The sequence below is a fragment of the Echiichthys vipera genome (genome assembly GCF_963691815.1).
Source record: "Echiichthys vipera genome assembly, chromosome: 7".
Classification (NCBI taxonomy): domain Eukaryota; kingdom Metazoa; phylum Chordata; class Actinopteri; order Perciformes; family Trachinidae; genus Echiichthys; species Echiichthys vipera.
This window is the reverse complement of record NC_139832.1, coordinates 34,123,392-34,141,906: the sequence shown is the minus strand read 5'-3', so window position 1 is coordinate 34,141,906 and position 18,515 is coordinate 34,123,392. Positions and strand designations below refer to the sequence as shown.

The following is an 18,515-nucleotide window of genomic DNA, read 5'->3' as shown; positions in this document are numbered from 1 at the left end:
AGCCAGAGTTGAAGCAGGAGGGTAATCAGAGGCTGTGAGAGGGGGATGAGTGCAGGCTGAAGGATGTGTCCAGTTCAAAAAGCTTAGACATCCAAAAGAAACAAACAAAGATGCAACCTGACATCCCCCCTGACATCCTGACATCCCCCCTTACTTCAACCTGCTGCTGAGAAAAAGCAAGTCGAGCAAGTGCTCAAAGTAAACAGGTGTCAAATAAAAATAATCACCAACATCCCCATCAAACACTTCCAGTATATACAAATGAGGAGCTGCAACAGAACTGCGTGAGTTTGTTTTAAGTACAATAAGGAGGTGTCTTTTCAGACTCAGGTCAGGGTTTTGATGGGGATGTTTCAGGATAAGGATCAAGAAAGAAAATGGGTGTTGGAACTGGCATTACACTTTCGGTCACTCGGTCGGCTCTCAGATATGGCTTGGACACTGACAAGATTCAAGGCTAACAAGGAGGCAACCACACTCTTAGTATTTTTCAGAAGAAATAGGAGTTTCATGTAAACAAGCAGACAAGTTTCTGCCTCAGATTGGCACCTGCCTGAGGCTTGTAGATTTGCATGTTGCTATTTAAAACACTGAACATTTATTTTGGAGGTAAAGAGGGTGCGACTAATCCTGGCTTCTGCTGTTTCTGCTTGCTCTCTTCTCATTTCACTATCCTCCTCTGCCTCAGGATCTCCTGGAAAACATGACCTTTATGATGTTGGTGGGTATTGCATCACAACCCCAGAGTGTAACTCTGTTAGCATAGTATTGAGATCAGTGACCTTGACTGACATGAGGTGAGTGACATGTCAAGCTCACTGATCACCCAGGATGAAATACACTATTTTGTCGTGTATGTGTATACAGCATAGAAAAAAAATCATATGGCTTCATGGAACACACTAAGTGAAGTGTTGGATGCATTATAGTTTGTCTAACAGTGGTGGACATTGAATGAACAGAAAACAGTAACCTGCTGCCGCACATGTTGAAGCATGACTCCATTATCCTCTGACACAGAGCCTAGATTGCTTCCAGAGGCCTTGCAGCCTATGGCACTGCCTCAGGCGGCAGCTTGTAGCAGCTCCCTTTTTTTTTTTTTTTTTTTTAACTTTGTTATTTGTTGGTTCAGTCTTTTCAGTTGTTTGGTCGAATTAATAACATTCCGTGCATAAACGCTGAGATAATGGCTGGCCTAAGTTTTGTTACTGTTCTACGCATTCTTCTGTTACTTTTTTTACTTTTTGTAACAGAGAACCTTGCCGGTAGTAATGGTGGCATTGTTTACATTGTTTACACGCGTGAACATCTGATTGCGCTGTGTAAGCCTGTGCTGCTGCCCGGAGACAGACCTGTGGTCCCGCAGGAGCTACGGAGGAGACGCCAGGGCTGCAGGGCTTGAGCCAGCGATTATAATGGGAAACGTGGAAAAAAATGGACGAACTTTCAGCCCTGGTGAAGACCCAGAGGGAGTACCGCAGGTGTAGCTTATTTTGCTTCAGTGAAACTTTGCTGCACTCGCACATCTCGGACTGCAGCGTCGAGGTTCCTGGATACTGTTTGGTACGTGGAGACAAAGATTGTTCAAAAAGTCTGAAGAAAAAAGGTGGAGGGCTTTCACTTTATGTGAGTGAGAGGTGGTGCAATCCTGGACATGTCTGTGTGAAGGAATGTCTCTGTACCCCCGACATTGAACTGCTGGCTGTGGGAATGCGTCCGTATTCACGTCCGCCATTGTTATCGATGTCTACATCCCCCCCATCAGCTGATGCAGCGGTGGCCTGTGAAGTTATCAGCTCGGGCCACCGCTAAACATCTGGATGCTTTCATGGCTATTACAGGTGATTTTAATCATGCCTTACTGAACAACACCCTAAATAAAAAGAAATCCAAAAACAATTCCATCAGTATGTTGACTACCCCACCAGAGACAATTAAACATTGGATTTGTATTGTATTGTTATATGCTAATGCCATGGACGCATATGATGCCCCCCCCCCCCCCCCCCCCCCCCCCATCACACACTGACTTTCAGTACAACACTGAGTCATGTCACCTGCAGAAGTTTTCTGACGACTCAGCTGTTGTCGGGTGTGTAAGGGGAGGAGATGAGGGTTAGTACAGGACACTGGTAGACAACTTTGTAGTCCTCTACTCGGTCAGTGCAGGAAGGGAGAAACACATAGTTATTCAAAACTGGGGCAGGGATCAAAGTTCTTTCCAAGCTGTACTGTTTCCTGAACTGGAATCAAATTTTAATGGTATTGGTGACAATCGGAATAGGTGAAACCTTGTGGGCAGTTATGGGGAGCTGTGAGCAAATTGTAGAGTGCAAAAAGCGAGAGGAAGATGTTATCTCGGTATGAGCCCAGGGCGGGCAGACTTCTGTAACTCCACCACGGAGCCAGTATAAAAGTTTATAAATGTTGCACGTCCAGAAATAGTGGCGGAAATTAGGGAGTGCTAGTCCCCCTTCTGGTTTAGGGAGTTGAAGAATATGTTTTTGGATACAGGCTGGTTTATTCTGCAAAATAAGAGCGTTAAGCTGTTGATCCAGATTAGTAAAGAATGATTTATTAAGAGGTGTTGAAAAAGATACAGAATCCTTGGTAAGATGACCATCTAAATAAGATCAACCCAGCCTCCAAGGGACAGGGGGAGGCCCGTCCATCTAGACAAGTCTGACTTGCATTTATCTAATAGAGGCTGGAAGTTGAAGGAGCTGGTGATAAACACCCCTAAATACTTGAACCCCTTACCAGCTGTTTTAACTGGAAAATGATTGTGAGAGTAATTTTGCCAAGTTTTTGACAAAAAATAACTCACTCGTCTGAATATTCAACTTATACCCCAATAGGTGCCCACACTGATCCAGAATTGATAAAACTGGGGGGGGGAGGATGGGATTTGAAACAAATAAGAGGAGGTCATTGGCATATAAGGAAAGCTTGTGGGCTAGACCAAAACGAGTGATGCCTTCATACTCATTCTGGTTTCTAAGCCAGATCGCTAATGGCTTCATGTTGAACAGCAAGGGTGAGAGCGGACAGTCCTGCCGGGTCCCACGTTTGAGAGGGAAATGTGCTGAACGGACACCATTAGTGTTTACAGATGTAGAAGGGGTTACATACAGAAGTTAAACTCAAGAAATCCAGGTGAGAATATGATGTTGACCAGCCTTTCGTATTTCTGGCACTCCGCTACTAGCTCCGGTGCATTATCGTCGTGTATGGTAATGGGGGTGTCTCTGTACTGCAGCTTCCCTCTCCTGTTGCGGGCTTCAGCCTTGCTTTCTGCTAGCGTGGCACAGGAGGCCTCCAGTGTTAGCAGATGTTAATCTTGTAGATTTGTATTTACCTCGAGGGAGCCTATCTTTTGAGCATGGTGGGACACTGTGGCGTGAACATGTTCAAGCTTTGCTTCGAGCGTTGAAATGGAGGCTTTGAGATTGACGGAGAGGGCTTTGAACTCAGCAGAGAGGGCCATGATTTTGCTTTACTTTGTGTCAATTCTTGTTTTCTTGTGTTTTTGTCTGGCAGGCCATCCAGAAAAGCTAGCAGAGTGTGTTCTGTCAGACCACTCCCCCCTGTCCTCTGGAGTGGACTCTGGACAGCAGTCCCCTGTCTCACCAGAGAACAGAAAGAGTCACAGAGGCATCAAGAAACTCTGGGGGAAGTAAGTTTTGACCACATATACACGTGCCCAGTTCATCTCCTGGGCACTGCCGAGGTGCTGTTGAGCAAGGCACCGAACCCCCAACTGCTCGGGGCGCTGGTCACTGGCAGCCCCCTCGCTCTAACATCTCTCCTCAATTGCATGTATAGGTCCTGGTTGTGCATGTGTGTATTTCGGGCCTGTGTGTGTAACATGTATGATAATAAGAGTGAAAATTGAATTTCCCTGTGTGGGATAAAAATAAAGTAATTCTTCTTAATTCTGCACATACAGTGCAGTATAGTTACTCGTTAACAATATCCTTTTCTGTTTTGCTTTCACACTGCCACATTATCTAAGTATTTCTTCACACACTCATCTGTAGTTTTTTTTTTAATCACAGGATCTGTCGCAGCCAGTCAGGTAGTCCTGTCCAGATTCACAACCCTGAGTTCGGAGAGTTCAGGAGGGGAGGGGTCAGAGCTACAGCTGGACCACAATTGGCCCGTTCAGGGAATACACGGTATAAAACCACAATTATACACACACATGCTGTATTTTCATATATATGTTTAAAATATACTCTGTGCCAGAGGGAGAGACACTGCTGGAAATAAGTTTTGCATGTCATCCTATGGATCTCTGTTTTGTATTGTGTTGATCCAGAAATAAATCAAATAAAAAAAAATAAGACAGTTGTCTGTTCAGTGAATTATATAAAACACAGGGAGATTGTAGTGGAGCATGGGTGTGGGGTGTTTGGCTCAGGTTCTACCTTCTTACTTGGACATTCGAGTCCAAAAGCAAAGTTTACATGATTCTTTTCATGTTGTCTACTTTCACTCAGTTTCTGTCATGACGATGATATGATATTTAAAATGCGGTAAAACTGTCTGTGTTCCTAGGTCCATTAGCTTCTGTCTTCAGTGTTAATCTCTCTCTTTTTTTTCTCCATGTCAGAGACCTGAAGATGCCGTTTTCTAAGTGGAGTACAGAGCAGGTGTGTGACTGGCTTGAAGAAATTGGACTCGGTCAGTACGGCATTCTCGCTGGCCATTGGGTCACCAGCGGTGAAACTCTACTGTTTGCCACCCTGCAAGACCTAGAGAAGGTACACACAATTTTTTTTCTAATTTTTGCTCTTAAAGAGAACCGATTAGTAGTAATCGGTGAAAGTAGTAGTATCGTTAAAATCTTAATGATACCCATCCCTACTCATTGCGCCAATTTAATTTCATCACTTCATCGTTCAAAAATCACACAAGAAAAACCTATCCAGATAAATCGTTGACAACTCCTTTCGAATGCTTACCACAAGCTAATGACTTCCAGAAACTCAACAACTTCAACATTAATACTGTAATATAACATAAAGTCATTGTGGCCTAGAAAAATGTTGTTAGGGAGGTGGGGTAGTGCACTATAGGCCCCTGTGACGTGGCCTAAGCATATGTCCTTAATGGAATTTTCCCCCTTAAATTACATTTACTTTTATACTTTAAGTAGTTTTGAAACTAATATTCTTATACTTTTACTTGAGTAAAACGCTTGAGTTGATACTTCTACTTCTACAGAAGTCTTTTTAAACCCTAGTCATTACTATCTAGTAATGAATTTTGACTTTTGACACCTCTGACACACACACACACACACCTTTTATTTTGTGAAAAACACAGGGATCAAAATTAGAGAACAGTTACCAATGTGTCAGAAGAGAAGATTTCAAAATGTTTTCTTCTATAGGATTAAAAAAGGAATTGGAAGTGTAGAGGCCACAGCTTTGAATGACTTCAGCACATCTGCGCCCACAGGACATCACTAGTTTCTCACACTGCTCTGGTTTGATCTTGGTCCATTCTGACTCAGTCTCTTCCACAGTTCACTAACTGTAGTGGGTTTCTTAGACATTACTTTGTTGCCATGGATTTACCAGAGATTATTTATGGGGTTTAGATCTGGACCCTGGACATTTCTGTTTCAATATTCTTAGCTTCAAGGAACTGCTGAAACTGTTTTGCAGTGTGACAGGGGACATTGTCTAGAATGAAAATTGCAGCTGATTGGGAGACAATTGCAGTGAGGGTTTTGCATATTGCTGAAGGAGGTTCACATAAACATTTGCCTTTACTCTGCCATGTAGCTGAGCAAGAGGCCCAACTCCTGCTGAAGAAACATGACACTTCCTCTTACAAATGGAACTGACCTCTTAACACACTTTGGGTTCAGTCTTTCCCCAGTCCTACACCCAACATAGTATTTCCATTAGACCCAAATAAACTGAACGTCCTCTCATCACTGAAGAACCCCGGACCAGTTCTCCTCTGTCCACACAACATGCTCCTCAGCAAAGGCAAGTCTAGCCTTTTTATTCTTTCTGCAGATGAGAGGTTTGGTCACTGCAGAGTGGACTTTCACTCCAAAAACTGATAAAATGAGACACGGTGTGCAGAGACAGATCCTTGCCCTGTTCAGCACTGAACTGGAGACCAACTCCAGCTGCAGTGTTAAACCGATTCCCCATTGAGGGTCTTCTCATAATTCTGTCCTCTCGTGCACTTGTTTTACGTGGATGACCGATATTCTATTAAATTATGCACAATAAAAAAATAACAATATTTCAGAATAAATCAAGAATTCATACTTTGTTCTCTAATTTTGATCTCCAGTGTAAATATATATGAACAATAATCATAATGATAATAATAAAAGTAGCAGGAGGTGTCAAGCACCACCATGATCAGCAGAAACCTGTGAGATGATAAAACGCAAGACACACACACACACACCCACAGACTACCTACTCTATATGAGCATGTTTTTTTGTGTTTTTTTTCATAAAATGGTTCATCCCGTTCACCTGGCTAGATAATTTTCATTTCATTTCATTTGTCACATTTCTTCAGTTCTTAATGTCTGATCGCTGTTGCTCTCTGTCTGTCTATTTGGCATTTAGCATTGCTTGTCTCCGCTTTTCAACCTGCTTGTTAGTTTCGCTTTCAATTTCATTTTCTAACGTGCCATATTCTTTCTTTCTCAGGTGAACCCGTAAAGTTGACTGTAAGATTAAAGTAACTGTGGCCAGAGGAAATAATTGAAATTTTTAACTTGCTGTGTCTTCAGGAGCTGGCGATGAAGAATCCGCTACACAGGAAGAAGCTGCAGTTGGCCATCAAGACGTTCAGCAGCAAGCAGCCGGAGAAGTCTGCATTGCTTGATTACATCTGGGTCACTCGTACGCACTGAAAATCACAAGCTGAAATCAAACACTTTATTCTGATGTTCCTTCACATTAAAACAGTGATATTTCATGTTCCAAAGGTTGGCTTGATGACATTGGACTTCCTCAATACAAAGACCAGTTTAATGAAGGAAGAGTTGATGGGCAGATGCTGCAGTTTCTCACTGTGGTGAGTTTGTAACTCATGATTAAATATTTGGTTAAATAAGCGCTGAATGGCACACTGCTCAAACGTGAAACCAGGGTCCATTGAGTTCCAGATGAGACAAAGCAGGGAGTGTGGGTTATTTTAATTACAAGTGAAATGTATTCCCATCAGTTCCTTCAGTTTGTGTGCAGAGTGTAGTAATAAACATATGTGTATGATTAAAGGAGAGGGGTGCAGTCATTGAGGGGGATAATAGATAAGATAAGATATTCCTTTATTAGTCCCTGAAAGGGGAAATTTCCTTATTACAACAGCAAAATCGGTAGCAAACATAGAAGAAGCATTGAAAAGAAACAATAAATTCTTGATAAACATAGAAAATTATGAACCATATAAACAGGGAAATATAAAATATAAGAATAACAGGAACATTATATACAATGTATATATATGTATATTTAAATATTTTAAATTTACACCAAGAGACAGAGGAAAATATTAGAATTGCACAGTGTGAAGTGATCCCAGTTGGTGAACATTATAGTGCAGTTATTATTTATTGTTTTGGTGTGGTCGACTAGGAGCAGTGCTGATTGTACAGTCTGACAGACCTGCGATAATGCTCCTTAACACACTTGCATTTGAAGCACTTGTTTTCACTTTTTCAAATTCAAATGAAAGTAAATTCTCACTTTCTCTTTTGTCTTGGTCTTCTCTCCATATCAGAATGACTTGTTATTCCTTAAAGTGAGCAGCCAGCTGCATCACCTCAGCATAAAATGTGCCATCCATGTTCTCAATGTCAGCAAGTACAGCGGCAACTGCCTCAAACGCAGGCCCGGCAATGAGGTATGTGTGTGTGTGTGTGTGTGTGTGTGTGTGTGTGTGTGTGTGTGTGTGTGTGTGTGTGTGTGTGTGTGTGTGTGTGTGTGTGTGTGTGTGTGTGTGTGTGTGTGTGTGTGTGTGTGTGTGTGTGTGTGTGTGTGTGTGTGTGTGTTAGTGTGTGTGTATTTCGTGCCTGTGTGTTTACCAAAAACGGAGTTTCCCTTTGCGACTAATAAAGGAATGCTTTCTTTCTTTAGTGTGTTTTGAGAAATGGTTAAAATTATGGATTTAAAGTGTATTAAAATGTGCCCATGCACATGTCCATGTGTGTTTCAGAACCAGTTCACTCCAAGTGAGGTGGTCCAGTGGTCCAACCACCGAGTCATGGAGTGGCTAAGATCTGTGGACCTGGCAGAGTACGCACCAAACTTGAGGGGCAGCGGCGTGCATGGAGGGCTGGTAGTGAGTACACATTATAACACAATTGATGGGACAAAAAAAATATATGCCACAGAAAGTATCTTAAATTAGTCTCTCCTCTCATAGATGCTGGAACCTCGGTTTAACTCAGACACACTTGCCATGTTGCTGAACATCCCTACTCAGAAAACACTGCTGAGACGTCACCTGACCACCAACTTCAACAGCCTGGTGGGAGCACAAGCTCACCAGGAGAAGAAGGAGTACATGGAGGCAGCGGGGTACACCCCACTCAGCATTACAGCTAAAGTCAAAGTAAGATTATACAACTACATCTCTCTCTCTCTCTCTCTCTCTCTCTCTCTCTCTCTCTCTCTCTCTCTCTCTCTCTCTCTCTCTCTCTCTCTCTCTCTCTCTCTCTCTTTCTCTCTCTCTCTCTCACATATATATATATATATATATATATATATATATATATATATATATATATATGTGTGTGTGTGTGTGTGCGTGCGTGCGTGCGTGTGTGTGTACTTTCATGGCTAATAAAAATTGATTTAGGCGAAATGATCATGGAATAATTGTGAAACAATTTAACCAGGATAACTGGAATATCTCAGCTTAATCTCTTGTCTAGGTTTCGTGCAACAGTCCCCAGATATTATTTATTTGTTATTGTTTTCAGTCCAGTCAGCTTTGATTCAAATGAGTCATATCCCTTTTTCATGTCTTGTTATTGCAGCCGAAGAAGTTAGGCCTCTCTAACTTGACTCACCTTGGGAGGAGGCGGCCAGATGAATCCACAGAATACGTCTGTCCAACTGAGTCGTCCTCGCCTCAGTCGGGACAGTCTGCAGTCAATGGGGTGCAGGTGCAGCCCTACGCCGGCTTCAGAGGCCTGAGCCCAATTCTGGATAGAGAGCCAGACGCCTCCAGGGACCATGTTGGGGCTGCACAACAGCAGGGCTGGCCCATCACCATGACAACAGCTGTGACAACAACATGGCAATAGTGTGTCAACACGCTTTCCATCATCCAATCCACTGTCACTGCTACTACTGCGCTTCCTTTGCTTGTGGCCCAAATTCCAGCCCATCTCCTCCCTGCTGCTCTAACCCCGCCCATCAGCCCCACACTGTGCCTTAGAGTGAAGATTATCAGAGACAACCAGATAACTCTGCCTCTGTTCACAGTCCCAGCTGCCGGAAAGGTGGACCGGAATTCATTTCCAGTCAGATGCTTAACCAACCCGACTCCGCCTCCAACCTGTGCTATGATCTTACTTACCTCTCTCTGGTCTCCACTTCCTCTAATCCATACAGTATATATGGATATATCTTGTTGTACAGTATTAAGCCATAGCAGAGAGTAACCTACGTCACGTAAAAGGCTGCGCCCCCTCCCAGTTAAAACAAAGGAGAAGATATCAGTGTTCTATAGGCGCTAATATGAAAAAACAGGAGTGAGTACTGAGTTTATAAAAATACATTTTGATTACATTTGAGGACATGCAAGTAATATTTCCATATGTATTGATAGAATTATGTCAAAAAGATGCAGTTAGTGTGTGTTTCAGGGAGGGAAAGACAGTACATTTTCACCCTCATTAACCTCAAGTGGACAAACCCTTGGCTGTTTGTTTTGTTTCACAGAGCTAAACTAAAACCAAAGTATATTAAGGACAGAGAAAGGGATTGTTATCATAGTTCTGCATTACCTGGTGATTCAGTGAGGTAGAATAAATGTGTGGGGATGTCACCTCTGGACACTGAGTGGGCTCCTTTACCCACTTCTCCTACGTTTAACTGGACAAACATTCCCTGCGAATAGGCGAAATCAGGACAGATTTCGTCAGGATTTGTATTTACTGCCATCAAAGTCAGTTTGTTTTCACCAGAATGGGGGCGTGGCCATGTGCTATTCTCATCTATTGCCCCAACATTTGTGCACCACCATTAGATGATTTTATACTGCATGCGTGTGAGTCCATCATGACACCATTTACAGCTTTCCCCAAGTGGTTGAGATGAACTTGTGCAATATTTGCATATGGTGGAGGGTTTTTATTTAATATTTATACCTTTGCAGAACAAATGATATAATACAATGTTTAGGTTGAACCTGACGTGGTGTTTTGTACTGTTATTTTCATATTTTCTGTAATAAGATAACCTGCTCTGCTAAAGGAAGCTTATATGTGATCATGTAAATATAAAAAGATGATCAAATCATTTAATAAACAAAATCAGTTTGATCAAGTTGATTTGTTCTTTCTAGACCAAAGGCAAAAAGATCTGTGTGGAAGTATACTGTACGTATAAAGCAGTGGATTTCATTTTTTATTCACTTATTTCGGTTGTACAACATACTAAAGGTAAATTTCAGAATAAAATCATCCTATGGTCTTTTTTGGCAAATACAGTAATCAAATAAGCCATCAAGAAATTTTTTTTTGTCTATGAACTTTTAACGGAGAAATCCGTGAGAGTCACTAACAGCCGGACGTGGCTAACACTAATTGGCTTGGGGCAGTGCGGTGAAGGCATTAAAATGTCTTTTTTAACCACTAGTACTGCTCAAAATAACACCAAACCTCTGCAGCAGCATGAGAAGAGTCCCTACACAGAAATTAAAGCACCAACAACGTAGTTAGTGAATCCAGATTTTATTAAAACTGTTGTTAGTGTTTTACAGACTTACCCACTGACCCATGTAAGTTTCATTAAATCTGTTAAAACTAACTCCCGAGTTCGTGTCTGCATTTGGGTCCAATCCTCCGTGTTTTCACCGTTCGTGACCAGTGCGGTTGATGAGTGATGGGGAATCCTCCACAGCAGTCACAGCGGTAGTATTCAATGATTCCAGGCCACGGTGAAAAATGTCACTCTGCTGGCAGCATAAACATTCTTCTTCGGTGCTCATGGGCTCACAGTACCCACAAGCACACCAAAAAATGCTGCACACCAAGACTGATGCTATGTCTGATGCTACCTCCAATTGTAGCACCTTCAAGCAAAACACACCCCCACCCCCTCGTGTGACATTTCAGTGCTGCGGGGAAATTTGCTTTTCCAAACCTTTTACATTTATTATTAACTTATATTTCACCAAACTGCCACAAACCACAAAGTTTACGTGTTATGCTGGAATAGATCATCAATGGGCTCCTTCCTTTTGGATTGACTTTGGTAATCGACTTGAATGGACTTTACTATGAGAGGAGCTGGTACCGGAGCCAGTAGGTAAGTCTTTCAAACATTCTTTTAATAAACTCCGGGTTCACTCACTATGTTGTTGGTGCTACTGCAGAGGTTTTGTGTTATTTTGAGCAGTATTAGTGGTTAAAAAAGACGTTTCAATGCCTTCACCTTGCTGCCCTGAGCTAATCAGTGTTAGCCACCGCCGGCTGTTAGCGACTGTTAGGGATTCTCAGGGACATCTCCGTTAATAGTTCATACACGAAAACAAATTTGATGGCTTATTTGATGAGTGTATTTTCCGAAAAAGACCATGGGATGATTTTGTGCCAGAATTTCGGTGGCGATCTGGGCCAACAGACCAACTGCTGTCAGCAGCGTCACCAACATTGCGGATTATTATATATATATATGATCAATCCCCCATTGTTTTAACTCACTCGTTGATGGATAGGATGGATTGTATACTAAAGCCTAGAAAACTTTCACTGAACAAAGTATGTCTGTAATCCTACTAATGGGTTCATAAGACGTGTGTGTGTGTGTGTGTGTGTGTGTGTGTGTGTGTGTGTGTGTGTGTGTGTGTGTGTGTGTGTGTGTGTGTCTGCGTGCGTGTTGCAGATGGCGAAAAATAGAAGCTCTGTCTGAAAGCATCAACAACCTCACAGTAAGCATCAACACACAAAGGTTGATGGTAATGACTTGTGCAGCTCAGTCACACACCAAGTAACTGCTTCTCATCAGTTGTAACAGAAGTTTGAGTCACTCAGATGGAAAACTGTGTCTGAGGGAGAAACCCATTAAAACAAGTTACAAGATTACTTTAAGAGTGGAAACCTGCTGGTTGGTACATGCTTACTTGCCGTTATCAGGCAGATCCTTGGTTCTTTTGCTCCTGTTGTGTTTGCTGAAGTCATACAGTAAGTGAAACCTTAGGCTTTGGATAACAAACATGTTAAACCAACAATCTTGTGTTTTTAGTTTTGGTGGTCCAGTTAACTCTTAGTTTACATTTGTATTGCAGAATGTTTTTTAATTGTCTTAACTGCAATTCTTGAATATTATACATTACTAATATATATATATAGACCTATATCTAACCTTCCTTTTTTCTCTAAGATCATCAGATTTAGTTGCCATCAGCTGTGTGACTCTTTACATAATTGTTGGAATAAATGTGCATAAAGTAATCTCATATTTACTCAAATTGCCTTTACATATAATCTAACCTTACTTGGTGTGTGTGTATAGCCAATTTGTGCAGAGGTGTTTTGCAGGTCAAGGAAATCAGATAAGCGTGACTGTTGATGAGTCACCAAAAAGGTATCTGTGAAAACACAGACCCTGCTCAACTGGTTAGTGATTAACTGTTTGAAGCTTGTTGAGCAAAGACCACCTGTGGCCTTGTGGAAACCTTGAGTAGAAGATATAACAGGAATATAACTGGTTAATGATTATTCATGTACTCTTTTGTATCTGGTTAAATGATTATTCATGTATCCTTTAATAAAAAGACACGGAGGGGAGCGGACGTCAGAAGGGAATTTGCAGAGGGACAAGCCAGGCAGAGCTTGTTGACCTCCTCCCTTCTCCGTGTCAACACTTAAAAAGTCTCTGGTCTCTGGCTTTGATGAAAGGGGTTACTTTTGTATAGGAAGTAACCAGGAAGTCTCTGAGTGTTGTTTTGTCAAGACAACAGAAAATATTATTGACATTTTGGTCCTTTCGAGCCGGATCTCAACACTGCAGAAAAAAGGGTGACTGACGGGATGTCTGTAAAGACTGTGCACAGCGAAGTCTGGCGGAAAAACCTGCCGCTGGACAAAGACCACCTTTCAAAGTGGCCAGACGGACCCCTCATCCATCCTTTCAACGCAGCAAACGAGATCCGAGCCAGGAAAGGGGAGACATTCATCACAAAAAGGTCAGAGACTAAAGAGAACAGGGAGCAGGGGTCTCCACAGTAGATATCTAAAAAAGTATGCATGGTTGTAGATCTACAAAGTGTGTGTGTGAATGATTGTTGTATGAAAAGGAATTTGGTCTGTTCAGCAGTATTTGGGCCTGAAACCTAACGGTGTAAACAGAAAGCCTATTTTCTAGCTGTAATAGATTAAATTGCATTCAGGACATTAGATGAAGGGACTAGGGATCTAAAACGCAGATTTATTCCTGGGATAGAACCCCCAGACTGGGTCCGCAAGGAACAATAAGTTCTTTGTAGAAGCTTGACACAGTGGGAATTATCTGCGGTCCTTGAGAAATTTCCCTGAGTCCTGGATTACGCAGTAACGTGATGCAATGGGATAAAACAGTAAACATTTGAAGGCCGGCTGAACACACAAAAAATAACTGCACTATAAGATGCAATTAAAAAAAACAAAGACCAAAAAGAATCCCAAAAAGATGAAACAAGAAGGGTATGAGGACACGGAGTATTGGATGAAGGCTGTGGAGAAAAGAAAAAGTAAAAGACAGATACTTGAAAGTGTAGAGCATGGGTGTCAAACTCTGGCCAGCGGGGCAAATTTGGCCCGCCGTGTAATTTCATTTGGCCCTTGAGGCAATATCAATTTAACATTAGAGCTGGCCCGCCAGTATTATACAGCGGCGGTGCCGCTGTAACACTGCAGTCACCGCTAATACTACAAATCCCATAATGCTCTGCTGTTGTTTTGGCGCGCCAGTCAAGCTCTCTCCTCTGTGTCAGTAGCGGCCTCATACTACAACTGTCAGTGTCACTCTGTTACCCCTACCAAAAATGGCGAAAAGGAAGGGAGAAAACAGAACTTTTATGGACAGTTGGGAGACAGAATATCTGCTTATATTTGTAAAAGACAGACCTGTTTGTCTCGTCTGTGGAGCCAACGTGTCGGTAACTAAGGAGTAAAACATTAGGCGACACCATGAAACGAAACACCAGGACAACTACAAGCACCTGGACACGACTCAAAGGAGCCAGCAAGTAGAGGAGATGAAAAGAGGTTTGGTTTCACAACAGAAGATGTTCAAAAAAGCCACAGCACAAAATGAGGCTGCTGTTAAGGCAAGTTATATCGTGGCAGAAGAAATCGCCAAATCAACCCGACCCTTTAATGAGGGAGAGTTTGTTAAAAGGGGCATGCTGAAAGTTTGTGACCAGGTGTGCCCAGAGAAAAAGCAGGCCTTTTCAAACGCAAGCCTGAGCAGGAACACAATAGCTGAGCGCACATGTGATCTTGCCACCAATCTTTATGACCAGCTGATGGAAAAGGGAAAAGATTTTGTTTCTTTTTCCCTTGCTGTGGACGAGAGCACTGACGCGTCTGATACTGCGCAGCTGTCAGTCTTCAGCCGCGGTGTCGACTCAAATCTGTGTGTTACGGAGGGGCTGTTGGGATTTAAATCCATGCATGGCACAACCAAAGGGAAGGAAATCTTTGAGGAGGTTAACAAATGTGTAACTGAAATAAACCTGCCGTGGGATAAACTTGTGGGATTAACCACTGATGGTGCGCCAGCGATGAGTGTCAAAAAAAGTGGACTGGTGGGCAGGGTTCGTGAAAAGATGCGAGAAGAGAACTGTGCAGGTGAGCTATCTGTTTATCACTGCATCATACATCAAGAGTCATTGTGTGCTTAAGCCCTACAGATGGAACATGTTATGACCACAGTAATACAAGTTGTTAATTTTATAAGAGCCAAAGGTCTGAATCACCGCCAGCTTAAGTCTTTTCTGGACGAGTTTGGTTTGGAACACACAGACGTGCCGTATCACACAGAGGTGAGATGGGTAAGCCGCGGGAAAGTACTGAACAGATTTTTCGAGCTGCATGAAGAAATATGTCAGTTTCTTCAAAGCAGAAGGAAGGACACAGCAGAGCTCCGGGAGCAAAAGTTTCTGTGCGAGCTGGCCTTTCTGTGTGACGTCTCAAGCCATCTTGATGCGCTGAACCTGCAGCTACAGGGGCGGGGCCGCATCATCACAGATATGTACTCGTGAGTGAGAGCTTTTAAAACTAAACTCTGCCTGTGGGAGAATCAGCTGCTGCAAGGAAACCTTGGCCATTTCCCCTGCTGCCAAACCATAAAAACGAAGATCTCTACCGCCGTGTGCGCACAGTTTGCTGAAAAACTCAGTGTACTCGGCGTTGAGTTTAGCTGGCGATTTGGCGACTTTGATGGTCAGAAATGTAGATTTGAACTGCTTAGTAATCCCTTCGCGGTTGATGTGGAAAAAGCACCAACTAAAATCCAAATGGAGCTGATTGAACTCCAGTGTGATGACACGCTGAAGTCAAAGTATGATGCTGTTGGCGCCGCACAGTTTCCTCAATTCATCCCTGACACAATGCCTCAGCTCCGCACCCAAGCTGCTCAATTGCTCTCCATGTTCGGCAGCACTTATCTATGTGAGTGTGGCGGCGCGAGGAGATGATTTTAGTTTACCGTAAGGTGTTTAGAACATCAAATAATTGTTGCCAGACAACGCCACCCTGGGAGTTTCACCCAGGGACTTTAAGTGAACTAACTTGAAATGGGAAGGCATTCAGGTCCGTAACAAAATGAGGCAGAGACAGTAGTTCACTGATATAAAAATATTATTTTATTATTATTCTGTTATTTAAAAAAAAGGTTAAACGAAATCATTCACTATGGGGAAATTAAATTAAACCAATCAGGGCTGAGACCTACTAGTGTAAGATTGGGTCAACAAAACGGGGATACCAGGAACACCACACGTGCAGCAAGATAAGGATAAAGTGAATACTCAGCCAGTGAAGACAACACAAAAAAAAGGGAAGGGCACCACCACCAGACACCAATCCACCACCGTAGACTCAGCACCTGAAAGGGGGGGGGGCACACCAGAGAAACAGTTTAGGGACAAAGAAAACAATATAATAGCTATTAAGAAAAGAAATGAATAAACTTGAATTTACAATATATACACACAATAATTAGGCACAATAGCAAATCAAATTGCTTACCCAAAATATACAATATCACAACCCTCAAAAAGAAATAATGACTAACCAAATCTATGGGTTGCAAAAGAAAAGAAAATTATAATAATGAACATACAGCAAACTACTAAACAAACACAAGATAACAGAAACCACCATAAACATTCCCACACTGTTCTCTCATGCACACACACACACACACACACACACACACACACACACACACACACACACACACACATACATTAAGACGTGGCAGAATAAATGAAGCGACAGCGTTGCTGAACCACAGGTACGCCCAGGCAGCGACGGGCAGCACCGAAGACACCCAGCCAGCCCAACAGTCAAAGCCTAACAGAGCAGGCGGGGGCCGAGACGGCCGAGGCGGCAATGGGAGCTCAAGCACAGCAGCAAAAGGTGGTATAGCAAGCGATCGATCTGCAGCAATAAGCGGTGTCTAAACGCCAAGGAGGTTCGGCAAGACACGGTAACTCCAGCAAGGCAAAGCAGCTCCAGCGAGGCAAGCAGCTCTAGCCAGGCACACAGCTCAAACCAGGCAAAGCAGCTCCAGCCAGGCAAAGCAGCAGTGGTTTACTGGTCACATTAGCCGGCGCTAAGCCGCTACATAGACATCTTTAGCCTACAATAATAAACAAACATGAGAAACTTACAAGTGGCTGAAGGAGGAAGCTACTGTCACTCTACTACATACCGGTCAGGCAGTCGCGGACAATGCAGCGTGGGGAGAGTTCGGCGCTACATGAAAACAACCTGTAAACAAACACGCAGGTTGCCACACGTGCAATGCTACAGGGGAAGACACGGGAGGCAGAAAGCTCACCTACCAGCAGCGAGCAGCGTACGGAGCTGTACGAAGCGGTAAGCAGCATGCAGCCAGCAGCAACACCCAAGCGAGCCTCTGCTAACAGAGGGGCGGAAGTGACGGACACCAGGAAATGACGTGGCCTGGCCCCAGGCAAGCAAGAGGAAGACAGGTACTCTCCACCCCCTTTTATGCGGCCTTCACCCACCGCAATTGGCTGGGGCCGCCTCCTGCGTGATGTCACAGGCCAAATGACTGTGTCCTGCTACAATCCACCCCCTGCAATTGAATCGTCGTCCCGACGATTGAATAACCAAAAGTAAAAAAACTTAACTCCATGGCCTAAATAGTGCTGCAACAGCATTAGACACAGGGACAGAAGGATTTCCACCTCCTTGTTCAGCGCCCCCTGCCGACTGTGGGAGGCGGTGGACATTGGAGTGGTGACCTGCAGTTGGTCTAGCTGTCCGCCGGACAGCATCTCGTTCAACAACAGGGAGAGAAGCACCTGTGACAACCGGAGCAGGAACCACCAATGAAGATGGCACAGTCGGGACTGAATCAAGAGATGGAACCAGAAATTGAGGAGGGGTCTGGATCACAGCTTCGGCCCGGACAGAAGTAGGCAACGGGTCTCCAGACCTCAAGATCAGCCAATCACCATCCTCTGACAGCTCATCCTCTGGCTGAGACTGCTCAGGAGGAGTTGGTGGGGAAGAAGCAGCAGCGGGACCTGGAGGATGGACCCCTACCACAGCCTTCAGCAACGAGCGATGCACCTGTCTGGCTCTGGTCGGATCATCCCTACGGGCAATGGTGTAGACCGATCCCCCTTCGCTTGGTGCCCTCAAGACATAATACATTACAGAGGCCCACTGATCCTGGATCTTGTGGCGTACCCGAAGACCAAGGTCTCGCAACCATACCAACTGGCCCTCCTTTAGAGGAACATCACGGACATGTTGGTCATGATTTCGCTTACGCCGCTCTGCAGCAGCCTTCAACCGGTCACAAGCTCCCTCGAAAGCCATCTGTAAGCGGGTTTGGTGTTCCAGGACCCATTCATGGACACTGCCACCAACAGGATCCTGAACTTGGCCCAGGAGGAAATCAACTGGAAGTCTTGGCTCCTGGCCAAACATCAAAAGAAAAGGAGACTCGCCGGTTGCCTGATGGGGGGTGGTGTTATAGGCATACAGGACCTGGGGGAGACAAGAACTCCAGTCACGCTTTCGGGACACAGGCAATGTATGTAATAGATCG

At 43.7% G+C, this 18,515-nt stretch overlaps 1 protein-coding gene across 7 annotated transcripts in view; it reads left to right on the top strand.

The window, feature by feature from the left end:
- Window positions 1–10,513, top strand: part of ppfibp2b (PPFIA binding protein 2b) — a 224,695-nt gene extending 214,182 nt beyond the window's left edge. For all 7 annotated transcript variants that reach the window (XM_083916106.1, XM_083916104.1, XM_083916101.1 and 4 more), the window contains 9 exons: window positions 3,541–3,676; window positions 4,059–4,178; window positions 4,616–4,766; window positions 6,776–6,887; window positions 6,974–7,062; window positions 7,768–7,890; window positions 8,203–8,328; window positions 8,413–8,601; window positions 9,029–10,513. In XM_083916106.1, the coding sequence (XP_083772232.1) occupies window positions 3,541–3,676; window positions 4,059–4,178; window positions 4,616–4,766; window positions 6,776–6,887; window positions 6,974–7,062; window positions 7,768–7,890; window positions 8,203–8,328; window positions 8,413–8,601; window positions 9,029–9,298 (1,316 nt within the window). In that variant the 3' untranslated portion in view covers window positions 9,299–10,513. The remainder of the gene's footprint in view (window positions 1–3,540; window positions 3,677–4,058; window positions 4,179–4,615; window positions 4,767–6,775; window positions 6,888–6,973; window positions 7,063–7,767; window positions 7,891–8,202; window positions 8,329–8,412; window positions 8,602–9,028) is intronic.
- The last annotated feature ends 8,002 nt before the right edge of the window (window positions 10,514–18,515 follow it).